The following is a 24974-nucleotide window of genomic DNA, read 5'->3' as shown; positions in this document are numbered from 1 at the left end:
ACTTCATCATTTTTAAACTCACACGAAGCAGTTAAAATCCAACTTTTCCGAATATCCACGGCAGAGACGAATTTGCGAGCTTGAACGCAAAAAAGGTCATTCTTATCTCTTTGACAATCACTATCAATTGCAAATGCGCATTTTCCAATGATATCGAGAGAAAGGCGTTGGATATCTCTGAAATTGATAAAAAACTAGAAATTTAAAATCAGCAGGGAATTAGCTTCAAAATGAGTATAAACAAGGCTTGGGTTTTTGAACATTGTAAAAATTTGGTCCATGCGCCTTTAAATTTGGACTGCCGCACTTACACCTAACGTCATCGCATTCGTCTCGCTAAACGCTTCAGACGCAGTACTCACAAGACTACGATAGCTAGCAAAAAGTTGTCAACTATTAAAAAAAGTTCAACTTTTGATTAGTATACTGTTCAACTTTCAGACAAATCTAGAAAATCTGGAGTACTTTTACAGAGCGTCGAAGTTGACTAGGTGCTGTCCGAATGTTCTGGCGTCATTCAGACTACCGTAACCTTATGAATTTTCATGCAAAGTTTTTGAATTTAACACTAATTATCAACATGGTGCCTGCCATGCAAAAATGCTAATCCTTTGCTTTTTCTTTATTATTCTGAATAAATTATTGCTTTAAAATCAAATTCTGTAATCTCAAACTTAAAATATTTTAATTTCCCGCGTCAAGAGCTTCAACAGGTCATAATGAGTTTTTCCGCAGGCTTGGAGAACCTTTGTTTTTTTTGTGTTATTTTAAACATTCCTTCTATGTTTAATAAATTTGTAACTATCTCGACGACGTCTTTTTTTGTATTTTAGAAGTTAAATTAGAAATTGGAGATGTACTTTTTAGAGCCGCCAGCCAGCCGCCGTGAAAGCCACCGTCTCTGATAGAGTTGTACTGCCAATTTAAAGTCCATATATCTTGGTTAAAGTCAACATATCAAAAAGTGGTCCACTATTAAAATGTTTATCATGACATCAGGTAAATTTTATCACTTAACAAATTCTTGATAACTTTTATGGGAGCCAAGATAAACGGGCGCAAAGTTGATGATCAGGATGCAAGGCGGGCGGCCGCTACTCAACTTTGAGCCGATTTATCTCGGTTATGTGAAAGATATCAAAAATTTGGAAACTAACAAAATGTTGCTGACTTTATGATAAACATTTTATCAGTTGACAAAATTTTGATATCTTATACAGGGGCAGAGATAAATTGGCTCAAAGTCAACGGTCGGACAACTAGCAGTCATAGCCAACTAACCCTCCCATTCACCTCATTCCTGCTCTTCATTCATAGGAAAAGAGGAAATTTCCCCCCATTTCCTGTCTCTTTTGGTACACCTGGTCATTAGATTGAGCAGGATAGGACAAATGCCAATTAGCGAGAGACAACACGAAATCAAGAGACGGTCCCTCCCGACAACAGACACCTTCTCTTCTCTTCCCTCCTCACTCGCCTCCCTATGACGACTTCCAGAATAGACGTCTTTTTGGAGCTTTCCAAGAGATCCTTCTGCATGGATTTCTGGAAAGTTCTTTTCCCTTATTTTTCTGATTGTTATCTTACCCTATATTATCTCTATTATCCCTCTATTGATTATCTATTATCCCTATTTTCCTGAAATCATCCCTTACTCTTCTTATATTCTACTGGTTATTATGGATATTCTGAAACCTTAACCAACATCCGAAGATACTTTCAAAAAGCCATTGATGTCCAGGATAGGAAATTTGGTGGAATCAAATGACCAAAACGAGGAGGAGCCCTGAGATTTGGAGCAGTGTCATCTACCGCCAAGATTGGAGGTTGGTTGCTAAAGGGATGACCCAAGAGCGAACCCCTCAAAAGGCTTGCTCATGTTTGCTTCTCATCCGAAAGCTGACTGCAATTGTTTTCGAAAAACTTTTGAATAAGGGAAAACACAAATTAGAGAATGTCGTTTCGTCTTTATTTTCAATTTAAAAGCCTGACTTACACAACATTTTGGAGTTTTTAAATTTCTAAAATTCTAAAAAATAAAAGGGTTTTAGAGTACGGTATGTCGAAGGCGCACACAAATAGTTTCCTTGCGCGTCTCGAGTTTTCAGTAACCTTTCGCTCTTTTGCGATGGAAAAACGGAAAATTCCGAAAATTCCTGAATTTTTGAAATTGGAAAACCTGTTTACTGATAAAATGTTAACCATAATATCAGCAATATTTTATTAGTTGACAACTGTTCGATATTTTTCACAGAAATCGAGATATAGTGGCTCAAAGTTGTGTACCCGCCGTCCGGCCGTAGGTGATCCACCACCCTTGCATCCTGATCATTAACTTTGAGCCCATTTATCTCAGCTATTTCAAAAGATATCAAAAAGTGGTCAACTGATAAAATGTAGTTAATATTATGATACACATTTTAACAGTTGATTACGTTTTGATATCTTTTACCGTAACCGAGATAAGTTAGCTCAAAGTTGAGTAGTCGCCGCCGCCGCTTGCACACCGACCGTCAACTTTGAGCTTATTTATCTCGGCTCCTATAAAATATATCAAAAATCTGCCAACTGATAAAATGTACCTGGTGTCATGATAAACATTTTATTAGTAAACTACAGTTGGATATCTCTCCCAGGAGCCGAGATAATTTAGCTCGAAGTGCACTAGTCGGGATTCTATCAGAAAAATCTGGAAACTTGGAAATTTCGATATTTAGACACTTGTAATTTTCGACAATTTGAAAAACTTCAAAACGTAATGTGACCAAAAAGTTGAAGTTGAAAAATTCTCAAGGATTTTCCATTTTCGTACCTCCAATTTCAATATTTGTGATTTCCTCATTTTGAGAAGGACTTTATGAATCCTGATTTTCAAAATATGATATGCGGTATTTTTAGTTTCAAAATGCCTGGTAGAAACTATAAAAGAAGCGAGCAACACAATTTTTATTTAGGAATTTTCAGAAGAAGCTCAGTCCAATCGACTCGTTGTCCATTAATCCGGAAAGATGGAGGTGTTTCGAATTGCTCCTTACACTTCTTGGGTGTGTTTGGGCGTTCTTCAGCTTGTGCAAGAACTCCTTGTAAAAGAAGCTCCGAGAAACCACAACACGCCGGTAAACGAGACGGAAAATAGTCCGGTAGCACATGTGGCAGCAGCTGAAAGACCTGCACCACCAGCACGTACAGGAAACAAGAGGGAAGAAGGTTCTGACTATAAGTTCCAAAATGCGGATAACTGGTCATACATTTGAAACAAGAACTATGCTTCAAGTTCTACCAAAATGTAATGCTTAATTTGCTTTTTTCATATCATTCCTGTTGATTGGAAAGCTTCCAAGATTTTTATACTGCACAGTAAACAACATAGTGATGAGCCAACTATTCGTTCACAACTTTTCCAAAGATTTATCTGGCTTTGTTCAACGTCAATCATTGAATTTATCAAAACTGCGCTAATTTCATTGTTTTCACCATTATATGCAGACCTTATCTTTCACACAATTATATCCTAACCTATTTTAAAAAAATAAATTAGTAACTATCTCGATGTCGTATTTTTTTCTGTATTTCAGAAACTGGGGAAATGTTCCCACGGGCATTCAAGTCTATAACATGTTTTCAGAGCCGTCAGTCAGTCGCCTACCAGCCGCCGGCGGAGCCTTCGTCTCTAATAGAGACACTGTGAACTTTAAGACAATATATCTCGATTACTGATGAAGATATCAAAAAGTAATCAACAAATGAAATGCTACTGATATTACGATGAACATTTTATCATTTGACTACTTTTTGATATCTCTTACAGGAAGCAAGATCAATTGGATCAAAGAAAGTGTAGATAACCGATCGCGCGGAGCTCAACAGACAAGCGCCGACTCGTCAAGTTTAAGCTAATATATCTCGATTCCTGTAAAGGTTATCAAAAATGTGTTCACTGATAAAATGTTTATCATAATATCAGTAACGTTTTATTAGTTGACACATTTTTTATACCTCTTACAGGAAGCAAGATCTAATGGCTCAAAGTTATGAGGTCTGCGCAGGTCAGCAGGCAAGTACCGACTTGTCAACTTTAAGCCCATATATCTCGGTTCCTGTAAAAGTTGTCACAAGCTAGTCAACCAATAAAATGTTTATCATAATATCAGTAATATTTTGTCAGCTGACAAATTTTTGATAGATCTTATGGGAGCCGAGATATATTGGCTCAAAGTTGCAGGGCAAGCGTGCAAGGATGGTGGAGAGACGGAAGCGTCGCTGCCAACAACAATAATATCCAGGACTGTACCCTCGAGTTTAAGCTTAATTATAGCAATTTCTGTAAAAGATATCAAAAAGTAATCAACTGATAAAATGTTGCTAATATTGTCTATAATCATTTTATCAGTTGACAAATTTCAGATAGCCTAGACGGACATCCAAACAACAGGGACCATCTTGAGAGATGCATTTGGGTGTCTAGCCGTCTTCTTGGTCCTCTCAATCGAACCATCTGCTAGGAGAACCCAGTTGTGGCTCGTTCACGCAATCTTCCCTCATCAAAAACGGGCTGTTCGTCCATTTCTGCATATTATACATACATAGGAAAAGAGAACGCACATTACCTTTCACTCTCTCCTGGGGCAGCTAGATGCTAGACAACGAGGCACAGAGCGAGAGAACAATACAAAATGAAGAGACGGAAAAGAAAGAGAGGGGAGGGACGCAGAGACAACACAGACCTTTTCTTCCCCCGTTCTGATCATATTGTCTCCACGACGACTTCCTGCATAGACGTCTTTTTGGAGCTTTCCAAGAAGTCCTACTGTATGGAATTCTGGAAAGTTCCCTTATTTTTCTGAATATTATCTTTCCCTATATTATTCCTTTAAATCCTAAAAAATGGATCATTGGTTTGTTTTGATAACTATTCTTATAGGAAAATTAATTTTTTTTTCAGTCCGATAAAATCGGAGCAGATGACTTGGACTGCGCCGATAGTGGAGTGAATGGAACGGAAAGATATGAGTACATCTCCCAAGTCGCAACAAATCATACGATGTCTGGCCCTTGTCCTTTCGGTTAGTTTGAATCATTCGGACATGTAAATTTTTATAAATTTTAGGATCAAGAAATCGAAGAGAGAAATAGGAGTCAGCAAGTGCAACAACCAGTTCAACTGCATTTGGTTCAGCCACCAATCCGAGCGCCAGTCCGTTCCGTTTCATCGCCGCCAGTCCAGCCAGCAGTTCTACAGGTGGTCCAACCACATGTTGCCCTGCATGAAGATCATGATGACGATCAGGAAATGGAAAGTGATGAGATTGCTGATAAGGTAGTGCATTCGCCAGCTACTGAAAACGAACAAGAGGATGACATTGAACTTTTTGCCATCCATTGTGACGCCCTATATTAGCGAAGTATCTAGGCACCACAACAAAATTTTCAAAATAGACTTTTCCCAGTTTTTATTGTTGGATTGTATTCTCCTACTTTATAGAAGTCCATTCCCTAAATTTCAGGGAAAAATCTTCATTCAATCCCGAGTTACAGCCCCTTTTATACCAGACCTCAATGTACTGAATTTCTCCTCATTTTTTTGCGGTGCGCAGAAAAGTGGGCGGGGCTTAGCTGCGGCGCGGTTTCATTGTGGCGCTATTCCGAGCGCTGTTTTTTCATCAAAATCGCATCTTGGTTTGTCGGAAAAGCAGTTTTTAGGGTAAAAAAACGAAAAGAATAAGTTTATAACATTCAGACTTCAAAATTTTACTATAATTTATTGATGTTTTGTGCAAACACCGTGGCCCATTGAAAAAAGGAAAAAAAAAAACAAAAAAACCCCATGGGAGATGCGAACTTCGGTCTTCAGATCGGTGCGCGCGCCCACTAACCAGTCTGCCACCGCTGCACTTCTCTTGGAAGCAATAGATGAGAGTGAGGAAAGGACGACTTTTCATTGCCTGCCGTCTCCTTCCGGTGTTGCCTCTTTCCTATTTTTTACAAGTTGTTCCATGATAGATAAGGAAACAGACGTATAACACATTAAGGGCGTCGATAGAATTTTTTAATTATAATTGCTCTTAGTGGCAAATTTTGCGTAGAATCTTATGGTGAAAAGAAAATCGGTGGCGCTCACCTGTGTCACCTTCAAAACTTCCAAAAACTGAAATTTTGAAAGTTTGGAATTTTCGGATGAGTATCAAAACTACTTAGAGGTATTCAATCTTTCTGAAAATTGGCAGAAGTATACACAAGACTTAGTTTTACCATAATATGCAAAAAAAAATTGGGGTCATCGCTGAAATTTTTTATTTATTTTAGCTGGAACTTTGGCTGAAAATTGTGAAACAAGGGCGTCGTTAGAATTTTGATTTTATTTCAAAATCCAATCCCCCAGTTCAAAAACTATCAGAATCCATTAAAAAATCTAATGGCGCGAACTTCCATCCAACACTTTTAGTCCACTTTGTCAGTCCCACTTCTATTTTTCGAAGTTTTCGAATCAAAATAATAAAGTTATCGAAGAACTGATAATTTCATTGGATTCAGCGTAGTCGATTACATAGGGACAAGTTCTCACCAAAAAAATAATGGGTTTCTAACGCCCGGTACAAGCCTTCAAAGATGGATTTCTGAAAAGGGGAGAAAAATTTGGTCGCCCCGCCCCCTTTCATTGCGGTGCCTAGAAGTATCAGATAATTCTCCAAGAGTTGGATTTAACAATTGTTTATCGCCCTGGTAACCTCAACACCGTTTGTGACGCGTTATCAAGATACATTGGAGATGAATCAAAAGAAGTTCGGGAGAAGTCGAAGAAGATCGCTGACGTCACAAAACCGGAAGTTACTGTAAACTCACTACAACATGAGGATTTGAAACGAATTCAAGAAGATACTCCATGGATTTCGAGGATTCAGAAGCTGTTACAAGAAGGAAAATCAATTTCAGTGGATAAATATGAAGAAAAGGATGGTATCGTCTACATGAAAAAGAAGAACAATTTGTCAATTCTCTTACCAAATGACAAAACGATAACTCTACCGATTATAAAGCAATATCATCAATCTGCACATCTTGGAGCACATCTTGGATCGGAGAAAACAATTGCCAATATTTCAAGAAGATTTCAGTGGAAGAATTTAACGGATGATGTCAAAGGATTTATTAAACGATGTGAAGCATGTCAACGAAGGAAGACCAATTCACACCAGGAGACAAGAGAACCGCTTGGACAACTGGAACTTCTCGAGCGCCCTTGGGAGCGACTTCATGCTGACATTTGTGGACCTTTTCCGATAACAGCAAATGGAAATCGCTATATTTTTACAATCAAGGATGATTTCACAAAATACGTCATGGCATTCCCGATTGAAAAACAAGATGCAACAACAATATGCGATGTTTTTGTCCAGGAAGTGGTGCTGCGATTTGGATCACCAAAAGTGCTTCTCACCGACAACGGATCCAATTTCAAGTCAACACTATTTGAGAGTGGTTCTACAACTTTTGGAAGTAAAACATTCTCTAACGGCTCCGTATCATAAATCTGCAAACGGAACCATCGAGAGAGTGCATCGAACAATTGAGGAGTCGTTGTCTTCGTTCGTAAACTCCAAACAAACCGACTGGGACCAGAAATTGCCGTTCATCATTTTCTCTATCAATTCATCGCCTCATGCCGTGACCAAAGTAAGTCCTCATCGTGCACTTTTTGGTAGAGAATTAACAACGCCGGAAGATATTCAACTGGGACCAAAACCAAAAGACTGCATTGGTTCATCGTACTTGGACCTTGAAGATTTTGAGGAATGTCTTAAAAGACATCTTCAAGATCTCCACATCATCATACAAGAAAGGATCAAGGATCAAATCGGACGGAACAAGGAAAGGCACATGAAAACGCATCGTGTCAAAGAAAGGAAAGTGTAACTGGGAAGCAAAATTCGTGCGAAGAAATCCACCGAATAACAAATTGATGGCACGATTCCATGGTCCGTTTGAAGTGTTGAAGGTGGACAGATACAATGTCGAGTATGCCGATGGAGAGAAGAGGAAGATTGCGAATAAAGATGATGTTCGATTGGAAGGAAGCGGAGAAGAGGAAATATCAGAAGAGGAAGACGATGAAGAAACCCAGGAGGTACCAGAAGAGTCAGAAGAGGATGAAGACGATGGATCATCAGGAACGGATCGAAGAAGTTCAAAAAGAATCGATGGAATCAAGAGGAAAGGAAGGAAACGTCATGAAAATGGGAGCAACAACAATGGAAAGCGAGGAGGACTCCAGAATCGGAAGACCAAAAGCAGAAACGACGAAACCGACAGCAGCAACAATCTCAGAAGATCAGAGAGGATCAAAAACAAAAGGTAAGGATATGATTGGTTTATTCAATTGTAAACAAAAGTAGTTTTATTATTAAGTTTTCAGTATTCTAATTATTAAGTTCTCAGTAGTTCAATTATTAACTTCTCAAATTTTATTATTTAAGATTTAGTCGATTCAAAAGTTTATCAATGTTCAAAGTAATGTATGTCAGTATTTAAGTTCACTAATTAGACAATTTTGACAAAGTAGTATGTATTCATCAATTTCTCTAAATTTTCTATTTTCTATCTCTCTCGCTCTCGTTTTAATTTTCAGTGTACTGTCTCTTCATCATGCTCTTCTCAACTCGACCTCGCTCACGACTCGAAAACAAGTCAAGATCATCACTGTATGGATCATCCCACGGACTATGATAAGATGTCAAACGCAAATGTCAATGATGAACGTAAATTTCAAAACGATAAACTCGAATATCAAGATGCTGAATGTTTGAATGAATACGATGTCAAGATATGGTCAATGGCAAGGAGAACAGTTCGAAGAAGTCGATCGAGGCGATCGACATTAAGGAGCGATGGGATGTTACCCGAGGGACCGCCTCTTTATGCGCGTTCCTCGGGCGTACAAGCGGACAAGCGGTCAGTCGGTGCGAGGAAGAGGAGAGGGAGATGTGAGGGGACATCTTCTCCTATATTTAATCTTTTTATATATTATATTCATATATCTATTAACACTTATTTCTTATTATATTAATTTATCTTTCATATAATAAACTCTATATTGGAACCAAAGTCGTTGTATTCAACTCGGGGTAAAAACTGAAACTAAGCACGCCATGAGCGTGTAACGATATGCGGGAGAACACTTCCCGCAAGGGAGGCGTTCCGCGTGTCTGTTGCCTCTCACCTCTTGCCTAATGGTGCGCCTCTCGATAACTAACACAAGTATATTCTAGGACCCGGACGGGCAGCCGTCTGCGGTTTCTCTCTTATTTAATTCTTACATTTTAACCTTCATTTAACCTTTTATTGTTAGTCCCTAAGTTTAGTCTTTTAACTTTATTCCCCTTAGTATGACTTTATTTAAATCTTAAGTTTAATCTTAATTTCACTTTAACTTTCTTGAACTTTATCTTTTAGTTTCTCTTTAATAAATAGTTGTAAGATTAAGTACACCGTGTTCAATGAGTGTTGGGATCCAAGTAAGTGGAGGGTAAGCGTTCCTTAAGACCAGGGAACACAGGCTTATCAAAATATCTTTTACAGGAAATGAGATAAATTGGCTTAAAGTCGGCATCAGAATGTGGCAAACTGGTGAACCTTTAACAGGAACCGAGAGAAACTGTTTTGAAGTTGAAAACCCACACACGTGTATACCATTTTCCCCCTATTTCTGCTATTCGCCCCGATTCTAGGATTCGAGAAGCCCAAAAGATGATGATCAAGCTCGACTTCCTCGAGAAGATGGAGAAGATCGTCAAGATCGACTTCATCGAGATGGTGAAGACCAAGTCCAAGAAGAGGAGGGGATTCAAGAACTGGATCCACCTCAAGACTGTATCCCGCTTCTCTCGGATACTTGCCGGAACCAAGAGCTGATACACCGGGGTATCTACCGTCTGCTGCACAATATGTGCCCCCTCGGGAACCCATCAACGGTTTGTTTTTTTTTCAATTAAAGTTTGTAAGATGGTGAGTCATTTTTTGTGATAGTATTAGCTCGATCGTAATCATATCAGATCAAATTAAGCTTACCTGTCTAAAAAATGTATTTCAGATAATTCAGCACGCTCGAGATCGAGAAGCCCAAGAGTCGACGACCACGCTCAGCTTCCTCGAGAAAATGGAGAAGATCGTCAAGATCAACTACATCGAGAAGTTGGAAACGAAGACCAAGAAGAAGAGTTGATTCGAGAACTGACTCCACTTCAAAGAGAAGTGGGATACGACTGGTCGTTTGACACTTCTCCTGGATACTCCCCCGAGCCGAGAGCTGATACTCCGGGGTACGATGAACAGCCTACTGCACAACATGTGCCCCCTCAGCAACCCATCTACGGTTTGTTTTTTTTTGTCAATTTAAGTGTTTTCTCCCAACAGAAAGATATTGTTACAGAGCGAACTCCTAGAGCGCAACTGCCGGAACCCCAGGTTCGCTATCAAAGAGCGCCGGAGCCGCCAGCCGTCCACGCCCCATTCAATTTTGATATTCGGGATGAACAAGCTTTGAGATATTGGAGTATGTTTTTTTTTTCAAAGATTGACTATAGATATATAGATGACTATAGATGATGCTCCAGAGTCACTGAAGCTGCAAGGTGTTGTCGACAACCTCCAAGTGGAAGCAAAAAAGCTTTTGAATCTCATAGACGGAGTCCTACCGCCGATGAACTTAAATAAATCGCAGCTTCTTGTTGTAAGAATATCTATGAATGAAGATAGACCTCTCGTTTGTATTCAAGGAGGGCCAGGAACTGGAAAAACGTATACGCACAAATTATTCTCGAAAAAAAAGACAAATTATTCTCGAATGGAGTCCAAGATAAAGTTCCCGGGAGAAAATGGTGTCATCCGAATCGACCAATTAAATTCTTATTTATTTATTTAATAAATTCAATTTTCATAGAAAAAGTCGTTGAGTTAATTACCAGGTTCATAAAAATACCCATCCAGGCTTAGACTTCACGAACTCTTGGGCGGTATAACTACAGACACAGTGTAGAATATCTACAGTAGAACTTAGTCGTTTTGTATGGAAATTTTAGAGTATACTCAACAAAATTAGCGCTTTATTTTGGTGATTGACAACTTTCTTCTAGCTCTTTTAGTTCCTGAGAAATGCGCTTTTAAAAAAGGCACTACCTGAAACGAGAGTACTTATTTTAAAGACGCATATCTTAAAAACGAAAAGAGATAGAAAAAAGTTATTCTCGTTAAGTCATCTCGCCGAATTCTTATTCTATCCTCTCCTCTAGACTTCTGAGGTATCCGAACCCTTGGGTACCTTGGAAGTCTCCGGAACTTTCCACCTGAACCCTTCTGAATGGGATCTGGAATTTTCCATTATTTTTCTGACTATTAGGTTGGCGGGAAAGTCTTTGTCACTTTTTCAATAGTTTATTTCTCAAAGAAAAAATAACCGAATAATTAATTATATTGTCCATCATTATCAACAACATGTCTCCAACGTTCCCTCAATTTATGGATTCCATTGCGGTAGAATCCAGCCGGGCGTGAGGCAAAGTATTGTTTGAGTGCCGCTTCGACCGCTCCACGGGAATTGAAGCTTCTTCCTTCGAAGGCACGTGTCATATCGCAAATAACCAATAGTCGGAAGGAGCAAGATCAGGAGAATACGGGGGGTGAGGGAGAACATTCCATCCATATCCCATCAGCTCCTGCTTCACTTGTTTCGAAACATGTGGGCGAGCGTTATCATGTTGATAGTACACTTTCTTGTCTTTCAGGGCCGAACGGTCGACTGCTTTCTTGAGGTTTCGTAGTTGAGTAGTGTAGAGGTCTCCAGTTATTGTTTTGCCCTCGGGCAGAAGTTCCCAGTAGATGGGGCCGTCCACTCCCCACCACACAGAGAGCATAACTTTTTTCGGATGAAGGTCGGGTTTGGGGACATCCTGTGGGCTCTCTCCTTCTCCAACCCACTGGGATTTCCTGTGGTGATTATCGTAGAAGACCCACTTCTCATCTCCGGTTATTAGCCGGTCCAGCCATCGATCGCCCGCGTGGAGAGTGAGAAGAGTAATCGAATCGTCGACTCGGCGGTCAAGGTTGGCTTGAGTCAGGTGATGAGGTATGAATCGACCAAAAAGTTTTCTCATTCCAAGAGACTTCAAACCTTCAAGGACTGTGCTATGGTGAACTCCGAATGTGACAGCTAGTTCACGGCTAGATTGAAATGGATCCGATTGCAATGCGTGCTTCAGCTTGTCCAAATCCAACTCACGGGGTCTCCCAGAGCGATCCTTTTCATCGAGCGAGAAGTCATCTTTTTCGAAACGATGGAACCAATTGCGAATAGTATTGTAGTGAGGGGCATGTGTGTTGTACACATTCTTCAAGAAAGTTTCCGAATCCTTCATCGTGGTGTGAGATAGGAAGAGGTAAATCAAAACATGTCTGATGTGAATAGCAGTGGGAACAAACATATCGTTTCAATTACAGATGAGGAGCAGGGAAGGAGATGGGGACTTGTTTATATGGAAGGTTCTTATCACCTTGTTATTCACTAGAGTCGATATCATACACAGCCTCCATATACGAGAACAGTGATTAAACAAACAGAGTGACAAAGACTTTCCCGCCAACCTAATATTTCTATTCCTAATACTCTTAAACTAGCTCTTCCGTGATCTTCGACAACTTGGACAACGCCGATTCTCTCTTGTAAGTTGCTTTTTTCTCTCTTTTATTTGATTCAAACATGCTGAAAATGCTGAAAATCAACATTATTCCCGAAAAAAACGCAATTGTTGGTTGTTTTAGAGCGAATCTAGTCGTACAATGTCATGAATTTTGAATTTCTGACGTTCAGAGCTTTAAAATAAGCCCAAACACGACTATTTTCGGTCAATTTTGAATTTCGACCTACCAATCGCGACGCGACCGCAACGCAGAGTCTAAAAATGAAAATAACCCAAATGGAGTCGTGTTTAGGCTTATTTTGAAGCATTTTTTGTACTGAATTCACATTTTTTGGTTTTGGAGCTGAAAAACTGGAAACATGTTTATTTTTGTTGTGAAAAATTTTGGCCCGAAACTTTTCTTTCAAAAAATTACGAAATTTCAAGAAACCTAGTTTTTTAGTTTTATGAATTTCAAATTTCTGACGTTCAGAGCTTCAAAACAAGCCCAAACACGACTATTTTCGGTCAATTTTGAATTTCGACCTACCAACCGCGACGCGACCGCAACTCAGAGTCTAAAAATGAAAATAACCCAAATGGAGTCGTGTTTAGGCTCATTTTGAAGCATGTTTTGTGCTGAATTCACATTTTTTGGTTTTGGAGCTGAAAAACTGGAAACATGTTTATTTTTGTTGTGAAAAATTTTGGCCCGAAACTTTTCTTTCAAAAAATTACGAAATTTCAAGAAACCTAGTCTTTTAGTTTTATGAATTAAAAATTTATGAAAAAAAAACCCGTCACGGACATGATGACCATGATCAGGCACCTACTCCGTGAAGAAAGTACGCCGTTGTCTACCCGAGATCACAAAACTGTGCTCCAAGTTGTTCTACGAGGCAGTACTTATTTCAAAGGCGCATATCTCAAAAACTAGGAGAGCTAGAAAAAAGTTATCGACTAATGAAATGTGTAAAATTTAATGGGAAGCATTTCACAAGTTAACAACCTTTTGATATTTGCATTAGGAACTGAGATAATAAGGGTGGAAGTTAGGTACTTCTGACAACTTGGCCGAGTTTCTGGAGTTTGTCTGAAGCGAGGTAGTACCTATTTTAAAGGCGCATATCTCAAAAACTACAGTAGCTAGAAAACAATTGTCAACCAATAAAATGAAGCTCTATTTTTGATTAGTATACTCTGAAATTTTAAAACAAATTTGAAAATCCTGAGATACGTTTTCCGGAGATCGAAAGCCCGTGTGGAAGAGACATTCTGGCTAGATTGATATATTTGACCGTAAACCACCCAAAATTTCTGAAAATCGAAACTTTATAATATTTTCAAATGTAATTTGTTGAAAGCTTTAAAATGAGTATGAACATGACTATGTTCCTTTAAATTCAAATTTTGCCTTTAAAGGCGCATAGCTTATTTTTCAAAGTGTGCGGAGCGAGCCTAATCGTATTCATACTCATTTTTAAGTTATTTTAATGAAAATCTCGAAAATCAACATTTTGAAAAATCCGAACAAAAACTGAGCAAGTTACGGTAGTTTAAAAAAACAATTTAAAAATTTTTTTTGCAAATATCAAAAAACCTCGAATTCTCATTAAAGCATAGCTAGCAAGCTCACTATTAGCGCCAAATTTTTATTTCCTAGAAAATTGTCAAAATTCTCAAAAATCGATTTGAAAAAATGCCACGTAGTAGTAGTAACAGCAGCCAAAGAGGAAGCTCGAAAGGCAATGAGCAGCAGGTAAAAGCTACAGTAATCCATTCATTTTTAGTTCCAATTGAAAACGAGTTTTGTTTATGAATTCAGCTCGCCGAGAGCTTCAAAATGAGTACTCACAAGCCAGGAGTTTCAGAAAAATAATATTTTTTTCGAAAAATTTTTGGTCCACAGTATTTTTTTTTGTTGAAAAAACTCAAAATCCATAAATTTCCGCAAAGCCGAAAAATAGCCCAAATCTAGTCGTGTTTAAGCTCATTTTGAAGCATTTTTTGTGCTGAATTTGAATTTTCAGCTTTGAAGCTATCAGAGAAAAAGTTTTTTTTCCAAAATCTCAATTTTCAGAAAATCCAGATTCCTGAAAACCCCAGAGTCCGTCGTCACGGTCACGATAACGACACGCCGCCGGCGACAGAATACTTGAATATCCAGTTGGGACGTCACGAGTATTCAGAAGACGTTACTGAGGATTCTGAAGTGTCAGAAATTTTTCAGAATTCTGGAAATTCTGAAAATCCTGCTTCAGAAGACAGCGACTCCGAAGACATCGAAAATATTCGGATCCTTCGTTCGGACACCGCCAATAAAACTATCAAAATGGATGAATTCATATCTGAAATTTCGAAAATCCTGAAAAACGAAAATCTGAAATTAGAAAATTTCAAATCCCAAGCTCTCGAGGCTCTTCGAAGCGGCACTGAGCAATTCCTTGCGGATTTATTTGAAAAATCCCAGAATTTGGTTGAATTCGATGGTCGGAATCGATTGGAGGTAATTTTGCCCTTCAAAATGAGCCCAAACAAGCCTAGGCTCCGCCCACTTTCGAAATTCCCACCTACAGTAATCCCTGAATTATGTAAAAGTGCCGTACCTCAGCCAGTTTTGCTTCAAACTCGAAGATTTTTAGATATATCGGTTTGTCATGACTTGGGCTTTAAAATGAGTATATGCACGCCTAGGCTCCGCCCACTTTGAAAATTCCAACCCCCATGCGCCTTTAAAGTCAAATTTCCGAAATTTTCAAAATGGGCGGAGCCTTGTCGTGTTTATACTCATTTTGAAGCTCTAGACGAGCTAGAGGTGAATCTGAAGTCGAAAATACAAAAATAGTTGATTTTTGTGAGAAATTAGAGAAAGAATTTTTTTTTCGAAAATTTCAGTTCAATCATTTTCAGCCATCCGACATGCAAAATGCTCTGGAGGAGGATTAATGGAAATTTTCTCACTCGATTTATGGCCCCTTTTTTCTGTCATAAAAATCGATTTTCTGTGAAAAATAAAGTGATATTTATCGATTTCTGAGCTAATAAACTTTAATGTTTTGTTGAAATTGGTTTTTCTGGAATTTGTAGAAAAGTCGTTAGAAATGGCTTAAAACTAGATTCAAAATCGAATTCGGAGCGTTAAGAGCTTCAAAATGAGTATAAACACGGATAGGCTCCGCCCACTTCTAGCCAGAGACGCAGTGCGTCTCGTTTCTCTGCACTCTAGCCTTCACATTCTTAAAACTACCGTAACTTTGTCAGTTTTTTCTCGAATTTTGTGAAAATACAAGCATTCGATTTGCCTAGTCATGAGCTTCAAAAAGAGCATAAACACGACTAGGCTCCGCCCATGTTGAAATTTCCCACCTACAGTAATCTTCGAATTCTGTAACACGTACCGTAACCCAGTCAGTTTTGCTTCAAACTCAACAAAAATAGTATATATCGATTTCTCATGTTTCGGGCTTCAAAAATGAGTATAAACACGCCTAGGCTCCGCGCACTTTCAATTTTCCTTTCGACACGCGACGCACGACCGCGACGCGCCGGAAAAATGAAAGTGGGCGGAGCCTAGTCGTGTTCATACTCATTTTGAAGCCCAAAACATGAGAAATCGATATATCCAAGTTTCATTGAGTTGGAAGCAAAACTAATCGAGTTACGGTACCTTTTACGATTTCGGGGTTTTTCGGAGGAGGCGGTTCCAACAAGTCGTGTTTAGGCTCATTTTGAAGCTAAAAGACCGAATTTTGGTGATTTTCGGGTCAAATTTTCTCGTTTCGTGCAGTTTTCGAGCAAAAATCGCTGAAAATAAAGGCATTTCTTCATATAAATAAAGGATAGGAGTGGGGGGAGATTTTCAATTAATTTTATATGGACAAAAATCACAAAAAAATATCGATTTTCGGATATTTTTTTTTAACAGAAAGAAGGGGAAAAACGGAATCATCACAATTAAATGTTTTCGGGGCCATAAAAGACAAAATATGTGTGAAAATTGGGGAAAAATATGGATGCGATATAGAGAAAAAAAAAGGGGGCGGAGACTAGGATGATGATGGGTGGGTGACAAAGTTAGAGAATTCGAAATTCGAAAAAAAATATTAGGTGGTCTAGAAAGCTTTTTCTAGGCCAGCAGGAGCAATAAAAGCTTAGAATGGTCGCTTTGGGACATTCGGACGAGCCGGTATCTCGGGAGCACCGTTCGATGGGGTTGGGACGCGGCTGAAAATCAGAAAATTTGAATTTTTAAGAAATTCGAATTCGCTTTGGCTGGAATTTTGTTTTTTTTTCTGAATTTTTCCGATTTTTTCAGAATTTTCAAAATTTTCAGAATTTTCTAGTTTTTTCCAGAATTTTCAGATTTTTCCGAATTTTTCCAGATTTTTTCAGAATTTTCTAGATTTTTCCAGAATTTTCAGATTTTTTCAGAATTTTCAGATTATTCCAGATTTTAAAGATTTTTTCGGACTTCTCCGAATTTTTCAGATGTTTTCAACTTTTTTTTCAAATTTTGTTCAAGAAATTTTCCAGGTTTTTCCAGAATTTTCAGAATTTTCTCAAATTTTGAAGTTTAAGAAATTTAAGTTTTCAAGCTTTTTTCAAAAGAAAAAGCCTCATTTTGAGAAGATTTTTGTATTTTTAACAATTTTTTAGAATTTCGAAAATTTCAAAAAAAAAATTTTCCAGATTTTTTTCAGATTTTTCAGAATTTTCAGAATCCCTCCCCCTAAAACCCAAAAGATCTACTCACGCCGGAATCATAGGTGCTCCTGGAGCGCCTCCCCTCGGTGGCACCGGCGCAGGCCGTGCCACAGAAGGCGGTGGCGCCGGCGCCTGTCTCGGAATCTGTGGCCTGTAGTCGTTGGACGGCATCGGAGGGGCGGCGGATTCTGCCGAAGCCAACGTCGACATGTTGACTTCAGAAATGATTCGAAGGGCTTCTTTGCACGCGTGATACATTCGAAGCAGCTCCTCTCGTTTCTGCGATTCTTGAGCCGACTCTTCCATCAGGGCGTCCGTATCACCGTATTGATAGAGATGAGCGAGCAGTTCGTCCTTCATGAATTCACTTACCTGAGACAAAAATTAGAGGGTAATTAGTGGGTGATTAGGCTTAATTTCGAGGTAATTAAATTTTAAGAATTGAATTTTTTGAAAATTTTCTGAAAATCTCAAAATCCTGAATTTTTGGATTTTTCGAAAGTTTCAAAAAAAAAAAATTTTTTCCAGATTTTTCAGATTTTTTCAGATTTTTAGGCCGGTTTTTAGTGTCAAAATGATCCAGTTTTGGTGCTGTAAGTCATAATATTGGCTTATGAATTCACTTAGAACATTAGAGAGGGTAATTAGTGGTAATTAGGCTTAATTAGGCCGTAATTAGGTTTAATTAGGCCGGTTTTAGTGTCAAAATGAACCATTTTTGAGACCATTTTAAATCGATTTCAGTGTCTTTTCCGGACCATTTAAAGTCTAAATTGGGATATATTCGCTCAAAAATTTAGTGGTAATTATGCTTTTGATTGGCTGGGAGAGTAATTAGGCTGGTTTTTGGGATCGAAACGAGCCAGTTTGCGGCAGTTTGAGCTCTTTCGCACCTATTTTCGGACATTTTAGACCACTTTTGGACCAATTTAGCCCAATTTTAGTGGTTTTCAAACTATTATAAACATAACTTGGTATATTTTTGGTCCAAGACATTTCGAAACCGGACGTTTCAGAACCGAGTCAGTTCGCAACCGTTTTGAAACGTGTAATGGCAAGTTGCCAAAATGACAGGTTCTAAAACGTCCGGTTGCGGAATGTCACTGTCCTAAAACAGCCAGTTGCGAAATGACTGGTTCAAGAATGTCCGTTGCCAAATGAGACGGTTTTAAAATGACCGATTGTGAAAATATCGGTCCTGAATTGTCCGGTTGCGAAACATCCAGTTCTAAAACGTCCAGTTGCGAAATGACTGCTTCTGAAACGTCTGGTTTCGATAAGATTCGGTTCTAGAACGTCCGGGTGCGAAATTGTCGGTTCTACAACGTCCTATTTCGAAGTAAAAAGTTCTGAAACGTCCAGTTTCGATAAGATTCGGTTCTAGAATGTCCGGGTGCGAAATGGCTCGGTTCTAAAAAGTTCAGCCACAAAACATCAAGTTCTAGAACGTCCGGGTGCGAAATTGTCGATTCTGAAACGTCCTATTTCGAAGTGACAAGTTCTAGAACATCCGGGTTGCGAAACGGTCAGTTCTAGATTGGAAATCACCCTTTCGACGACTAGGCTCCGCCCATTTTCAAAATTCCGGGCCTACAGTAATCCTCACATTTATGTAAAAGTACCGTAACCCAGTCAGTTTTCCTCTAATCTTGAAAATTTGAAAAGCGACTAATTTATCATGAGCTGAGCTTCAAAATGAGCCTAAACACGACCAGGCTCCGCCCACTTTCATTTTTCCGGCGCGTCGCGGTCGAGGCGTCGCGTGTTTAGGTGAAATTTCAAAATGGGCGGAGCCTAGTCGTGTTTGGGCTCATTTCGATGCTCAGATCATGACAAGCTGATATATCTGTATTTAGTAGAGTTTGGAGCAAAACAGATCGGGTTACGGTACTTTTACGGTATCGGGGGATAATGTCTGGTTGCGAAATGACCGTTATTTCGCCTCCAAAATGTCCCCGGAGCCTTATTTTTGGCTATTTTCGACGATTTTCAGCCATTTTCAGCCCAATTTCAGCCAATTTCAGCGCCCCCAACGCACCTGATTAACAATCAAATGCATGACAGCTTTGGGGACGAGATCCTTGATGGTTTTAGTGATAATTCTCATATAGGAATCGACCAAATTCCGAATCGTCTCCACTTGTCTCTCCAACTGTGGATCCATCGACGTCTCCTGTGACGTCATCTGTTGTTCTTCTTCATTTTGGACCGGTTGCACTTGTCGCTCGGGGAACACTCCGGCACGTAGGAATGACGCCTTCCATGCTTCCACTTCGTCCAAATTGTTGGCACCCAGTTCCAGCAGTTTCAGATCTTTGTAGATGTTTCTGGAATTTTGGTAGAGTTAAGGCTGAGCAATGAGGATTCTTTGTTTCAAAATTGGGTGTTTCTCGGTCAAAAATGAGCAATTCTGGGTCAAAATGAGCAATTCTAGGTCAAAAATGAGCAATTTCCTAATCTAAATTAATGCTGAGCAATCTAACTATTTTCAGGTCAAATTCGACCATTTTTGGCGTCGATTTCTGCTAATTTTCAGTCAAAAAAAATCATAAAGCATTGTTAGTTTAAGGCTTAGTTTAAGGCTGAGCAATAGTACTTCTTCTAAAAATGGCCGTTTCTAGCTTCGAAATGAGCATTTTTGAGCCAATAATGATTTTCCAGCGTTTTTCATGACGTTTTGGGTGGTTTCGGTCCAATTTTGGGGCGATTTTCAACAATTTCAGGGTCAAAACCCCCCGTTTTTTGATCATTGTCTCTCACCTTCCATCCGGATAAAACAGTGCAAATTTGTGTTGGCGGGACATGAAGCCGCTCTCGATGTCCCTCAATTTGATGCCATCCAACGGGAGCATGTACTTCTTCTCCTTCTCCTCATCATCCTTGTACCAGTGCAAACTGTCCGACATCAGCACGAACCACGAGTCTTTCGAGCCGCGGACGAATGATACGTTGTTCACTGATAGCCATCCTTTGCGAATCACCTGATTCCCCAGATTCGCAACGTTTCGCGCCGCCGACTGTCGTTGATTCGCTTTCGCTTCCGCGCTGAAAGAATAGAGCCTAAGGCTGAGCAATCATAGGGTTTTTGGAGCTAGAATTCGGCAATTTACTGATAAGCTGAGCAATCAATTTTTGTTTTGTTTTTGAGTGTCGAAGATCAGTAAATTTAACGATGAGCAATGATAATTTTCTTAAAAATGATATAATTCTATGCCAACAAAAAAAACAAGGGCGTTTTTCTGACCAAAAGCGCTAAATTTAAAGCTGAGCAATCTATCTTCTAACGATTTTCAGCGTCTCTATTGGCCAAGGATCAAACAATAAGCAATTCTGAAGCGTTTTCTTCAAGATGCGGTATTTACTAGGCCAAAAATGAGCAATTCTAGGTCAAAATTGGGCGATTCTAGGTAAAAACTGAGCAATTCTAGATCAAAAATGAGCAATTCTAGGTCAAAATTGGGCGATTCTAGGTAAAAACTGAGCAATTCTAGATCAAAAATGAGCAATTCTAGGTCAAAATTGGGCGATTCTAGGTAAAAATGAGCAATTCTAGGTCAAGAATAAGCCTTTTTCGGGCTAGAATCGGGTTATTTAAAACTGAGCAATCACTATCTTGTTTGGTGTTTTGCGAAAATTGGGTATTTTTTGGTCAAAATTAACTATTTTTGAGCCAAATTTGACCATTTTCGGGGGTCAATTTCAGCTAGTTTTCAGTCATTTTTCAGCCAAAAACCCCGCCCGCACAAACTTTGTGAATCCAATGAAATCCTCATGATTCGTGTTCATATAGGCCAGTTCGTAGTCGACGATCATCCCTATCTGCTGTTTTGCCACTTGTTCCCTCTCTCGCATGTAGGACACGACGATTCGTTCGAGCTCATCACGAAGGCGGGGGTATCTAGCCATGGTATCGGCACAAGTTCTGATGACATTCGCCAGCTCGTTGACCACCAAATCCACACACTTCATCGAGGGCTCTTTGAGCCGAGTGATCTGCTTCTTGGCGATCGCTTCAAACGCCATGTCCGGAGTGAAGAGACCAACACGGACACCATGAATGTTGCGAATTGCGAATTGAATCTCTTTTCGCATTTCCTTCTCGTCAATCTCCATTTTTACAATCTCAAATGGGAAACGCTCGTGGAAGAGACGATTGATTCGCGCTCCACCGCTCAGCTCGTTCGTCGACACCGACTTCGCCGACGATCCTTCTATCGAGCGTTCAATGTCCGCGTTGAATTGGGTCACCATTCTGAATATGGGACAATTTTGGGCAGAAATTACAGACAGATCAGCAATTTAGGGCCCAAATTTGGCCGGAATACGGGTCAGAATGACTTTGAAATGGTCCAAAATGGTCCAAAATTACCGTAAACTATTCTAGCTATTCTAGCTTGATTTCAACTTATTTTCAGCCGTTCTGGACCGATTTCAGCGGTATTTCAGCCATTTTTGAGCTAATTTAGGCTATTTTTGAGCTATTTTGGGGCCATTTCAAGCAATTTTTGAATTGGGTCACCATTCTGAAATAGAGCAATTTTGGGCTAAAAAATGTGTGCATTTCTGTCTGTGTGTCCGGATGTCCTAGATCTATAGTGTATAGATCTATAGATAAAAAGGTGTCGATTTTGAGCCATTTTAAGTCTAAAAATTGTTACTACTGATTTGTGCAAATGACCCAAAAATGGCTGAAAACAACGCTGAAATCGCTGAAAACTGATCTAAAATTGTCCAAAAATCCCCAGTAAATGCGCTCTGACGAAAATCTACCGTAGTCGGAAAAGTCTACGGTAATTTACAGAACTTTTGAGACCAATTTCAGAACGTTTTACTCATTTTTGAGAGCATTTTCAGCTATTTTAGAGGTATTTAAACCATTTTTGAGCTAATTTAGGGTATTTTTTGAGCTATTTTGGGGTCATTTCAAGCCATTGTCAGACTCGTTTTGCTAGTTTCCAAATTCAAAAAACTCACTGCAAGAGGGCCTTTGTCTTCCGTCCCGGATCATTGGGTGCAAAATTCTTGTATTCCGCCACATCCTTCTCCATTGCAAACATCCTCTTCTGAAGGCTATCCCGTAGTGTCGGCAGCGTATCTCTGATATGATTAGTCAGCTGTTGATTAAGTGTCTGTTGGAGATAGGTGGTCCCCAGACGATCAGCCATGTGTCTGTAGGATGGATGCGACAGGAAGAATCGGCGTTCGGCGTCCAGGGCTGCTCGGATGTCTTTCCGGCCGACGATATCCTTTTGTCCGCGATTCACAACGCCCACGTAGCCACGGCGGAGCGGTAGGAGGCGGTTTTCGAGAATGTCTCTGCAAAAATGAGCAATTTCCAGTCATTTTGAGCCACTTTACGCTGAAAATGACCTACAGTAATCCCCACAAAACTGTAAAAAGTACCGTAACCCAGTCAGTTTTGCTTCAAATTCAACAAAACCTAGCTATATCGATTTCTCACATCGCCAGCTTCAAAACGAGCCTAAACACGATTAGGCTCCGCCCATTTTGCAATTATTTCACCTAAACACGCGACGCACGACCTCGACGCGCGTGAAATTTCAAAGGGGGCGGAGCCTAATTGCGTTTATACTCATTCTAAAGCTGGCGATGTGAGGAATCGATCTATCAAAGTTTCAACAAGTTTAGAGGAAAACTGACTGGGTTACGGTACTTTTTCAGTTTGGATGTTGCTACCGTATCCTAAAAGTACCGTAACACAGTCAATTTTGCTCCAAACTCAACTAAGCCTAGATGTATCGATCTATGACTTCGCCAGCTTTAAAATGAGTCCCCACACGACTAGGCTCCACCCATTTTGAAATTTCGCCTAAACACGCGACGCACGACCGCGACGCGCCAGATAGTTCAAAGTGGGCGGAGCTTAGTCGTGTTTATACTCATTTTGAAGATGGCGATGTGAGAAATCGATATATACTGTTTTTGTTGAGTTTGAAACAAATCTGACTGGGTTACGGTACTTTTTTCAGTTTTTGTGGTGTTGCTATAGTATCCTAAAACTACCGTAATCTGATCGGTTTTGCTTCAAACTCAACAAAATCTAGATATATCAATTTCTCATGTTCTTAGCTTTGAGATGAGCCTAAACACGACTAGGCTCCGCCCACTTTGAGTTTTGAGGTTAGAGACGCAGTGTGTCTCGCTTCTCTGACGCTCTAGCCTCAAAAGTGGGCGGAGCCTAGTCGTGTTTATACTCATTTCGAAGCTGGCGATGTGAGGAATCGATCTATCACAGTTTGGTCAAGTTTGAAGCAAATCTGACTGGGTTACGGTGCTTTCAAAGATTCGAGGGGTACTGTAGGGCAAAAATGGCCTATTTTAAGTCGCTTTTAACGATTTTTTCGCTGCTCCAACGCGCCCAAAAAAGCATTTCCAGCCAGTTTCCAATCATTTCTAGGCCACACACAAACCTCGCATCGGTGCCCTCATCCATCAAATCGAGCTTCGTCAACACTCCAATCGTCCTCAACCCTTGCGGATCGACCTCTTTCGCCAATTTCAACGCGTCGGAAGTGGCCAAATCGCTGTTAGCCGGGGTGACAGCCAGAATAAGGCACGTCTCACGACTGATAAATGTTAACAGCATATCACGAATCTGGTGTTCAATGTCGGCTGGTTGATCGCCCACGGGGACCTTGGTTAGGCCGGGCAGATCGATTAGGGTCAGGTTGAGCACTGGAAAATTGCAAATTTGAGCAAAAAATGAGCAATTTTGAGCCAAAAAATGACCAAAAATGCGTTTAAATGACCCTGGAATCGCTTGGTGAAGCGATTTTCAGCAACATTTCGAGCCTAAATATGAGTCGGACTACTGTAGAAAGCTCTAAATATCCACTTTCAGCAGAATTTTGAGCCAAAAATGACCTAAAAAAGCTATTTTTGAGCGAAAAATTAGCTATTTTGAGTCGGAAAATGGCCAAATGATCAAAGTGGGCGGAGCCTAGTCGTACTTAGGGTTATTTTAAAGCTGTCAATGTCATAGATCGATATAGCTAGGTTTCGTTAAGTTTGAAGCAAAACTGATCGGGTTACGGTAGTTTTACGACACTATAGCAGCACCCCAAAAACTGAAAAAAGTACCGTAACCCAGTCAGATTTGTTTCAAACCTGTCAAAACTACGATATATCGATTTCTCACATCGCCCGCTTCGGAGATGAGTATAAACGCGACTAAGCTCCGCCCACTTTGAAATTTCAGGCGTGTCGCGGTCGTGCGTCGCGTGTTTAGGTGACATTGCGAAATGCACGGAGCCTAGTCGTGTTTATACTCATTTTGAAGCGGCCGATGTGAGAAATCGATATATCAAGATTTCGTTGTGTTTGGAGCAAAACTGATCGGGTTACGGTAGCTTTACAGACTTCAGGGATTACTGTAGGGTCGAATATTTCAAAGTTGGCGGAGCCCAGTCGTGTTTGGGCTCATTGTGAAGCTTAAAACATAAGAAATCGACTTATCTATTTTTCGAGCCAAATCAGACCCCAAATTCGGCTGAAAATGACTATAAACGACCCTGTGATCGCTGAAAAAGGGTCCAAAATTGGTGTGAATGCGCTCTATCGAAAAACTACCGTAGTTTAAGGCCA

At 39.8% G+C, this 24974-nt stretch overlaps 3 protein-coding genes across 3 annotated transcripts in view; 2 read left to right on the top strand and 1 right to left on the bottom strand.

The window, feature by feature from the left end:
* Nucleotides 1–4991: 4991 nt before the first annotated feature.
* On the top strand, nucleotides 4992–10915 carry CBG20137 (the record flags this gene model as incomplete). The annotated part of the gene is given in 14 exon segments (XM_045243490.1): nucleotides 4992–5063; nucleotides 5108–5317; nucleotides 6678–7382; nucleotides 7426–7905; nucleotides 7994–8349; nucleotides 8472–8514; nucleotides 8624–8946; nucleotides 9448–9509; nucleotides 9526–9613; nucleotides 9723–9732; nucleotides 9834–9864; nucleotides 10085–10366; nucleotides 10424–10546; nucleotides 10596–10915. The coding sequence occupies 14 exon segments, from the start codon at nucleotides 4992–4994 to the stop codon at nucleotides 10913–10915; spliced, it is 3105 nt and encodes a 1034-aa protein (XP_045096963.1).
* Nucleotides 10916–14364: 3449 nt separating this feature from the next.
* On the top strand, nucleotides 14365–15611 carry CBG25824 (the record flags this gene model as incomplete). The annotated part of the gene is made up of 3 exons (XM_045243489.1): nucleotides 14365–14424; nucleotides 14746–15141; nucleotides 15576–15611. The coding sequence occupies 3 exons, from the start codon at nucleotides 14365–14367 to the stop codon at nucleotides 15609–15611; spliced, it is 492 nt and encodes a 163-aa protein (XP_045100303.1).
* Nucleotides 15612–16816: 1205 nt separating this feature from the next.
* CBG20134 overlaps nucleotides 16817–24974 on the bottom strand; it is a gene marked incomplete at both ends in the record, with an annotated part of 11127 nt that continues 2969 nt past the window's right edge. The window contains 7 exons of the mRNA XM_002640996.1: nucleotides 16817–16889; nucleotides 17419–17741; nucleotides 19408–19696; nucleotides 20130–20414; nucleotides 21118–21621; nucleotides 22344–22685; nucleotides 23801–24065. Of these exons, the coding sequence (XP_002641042.1) occupies nucleotides 16817–16889; nucleotides 17419–17741; nucleotides 19408–19696; nucleotides 20130–20414; nucleotides 21118–21621; nucleotides 22344–22685; nucleotides 23801–24065 (2081 nt within the window). The remainder of the gene's footprint in view (nucleotides 16890–17418; nucleotides 17742–19407; nucleotides 19697–20129; nucleotides 20415–21117; nucleotides 21622–22343; nucleotides 22686–23800; nucleotides 24066–24974) is intronic.

The sequence above is a fragment of the Caenorhabditis briggsae genome (genome assembly GCF_000004555.2).
Source record: "Caenorhabditis briggsae complete genome, chrIII, whole genome shotgun sequence".
NCBI classification, from domain to species: domain Eukaryota; kingdom Metazoa; phylum Nematoda; class Chromadorea; order Rhabditida; family Rhabditidae; genus Caenorhabditis; species Caenorhabditis briggsae.
The sequence above is the reverse complement of the archived record's forward strand: the minus strand, read 5'-3'. Positions and strand labels throughout refer to the sequence as shown.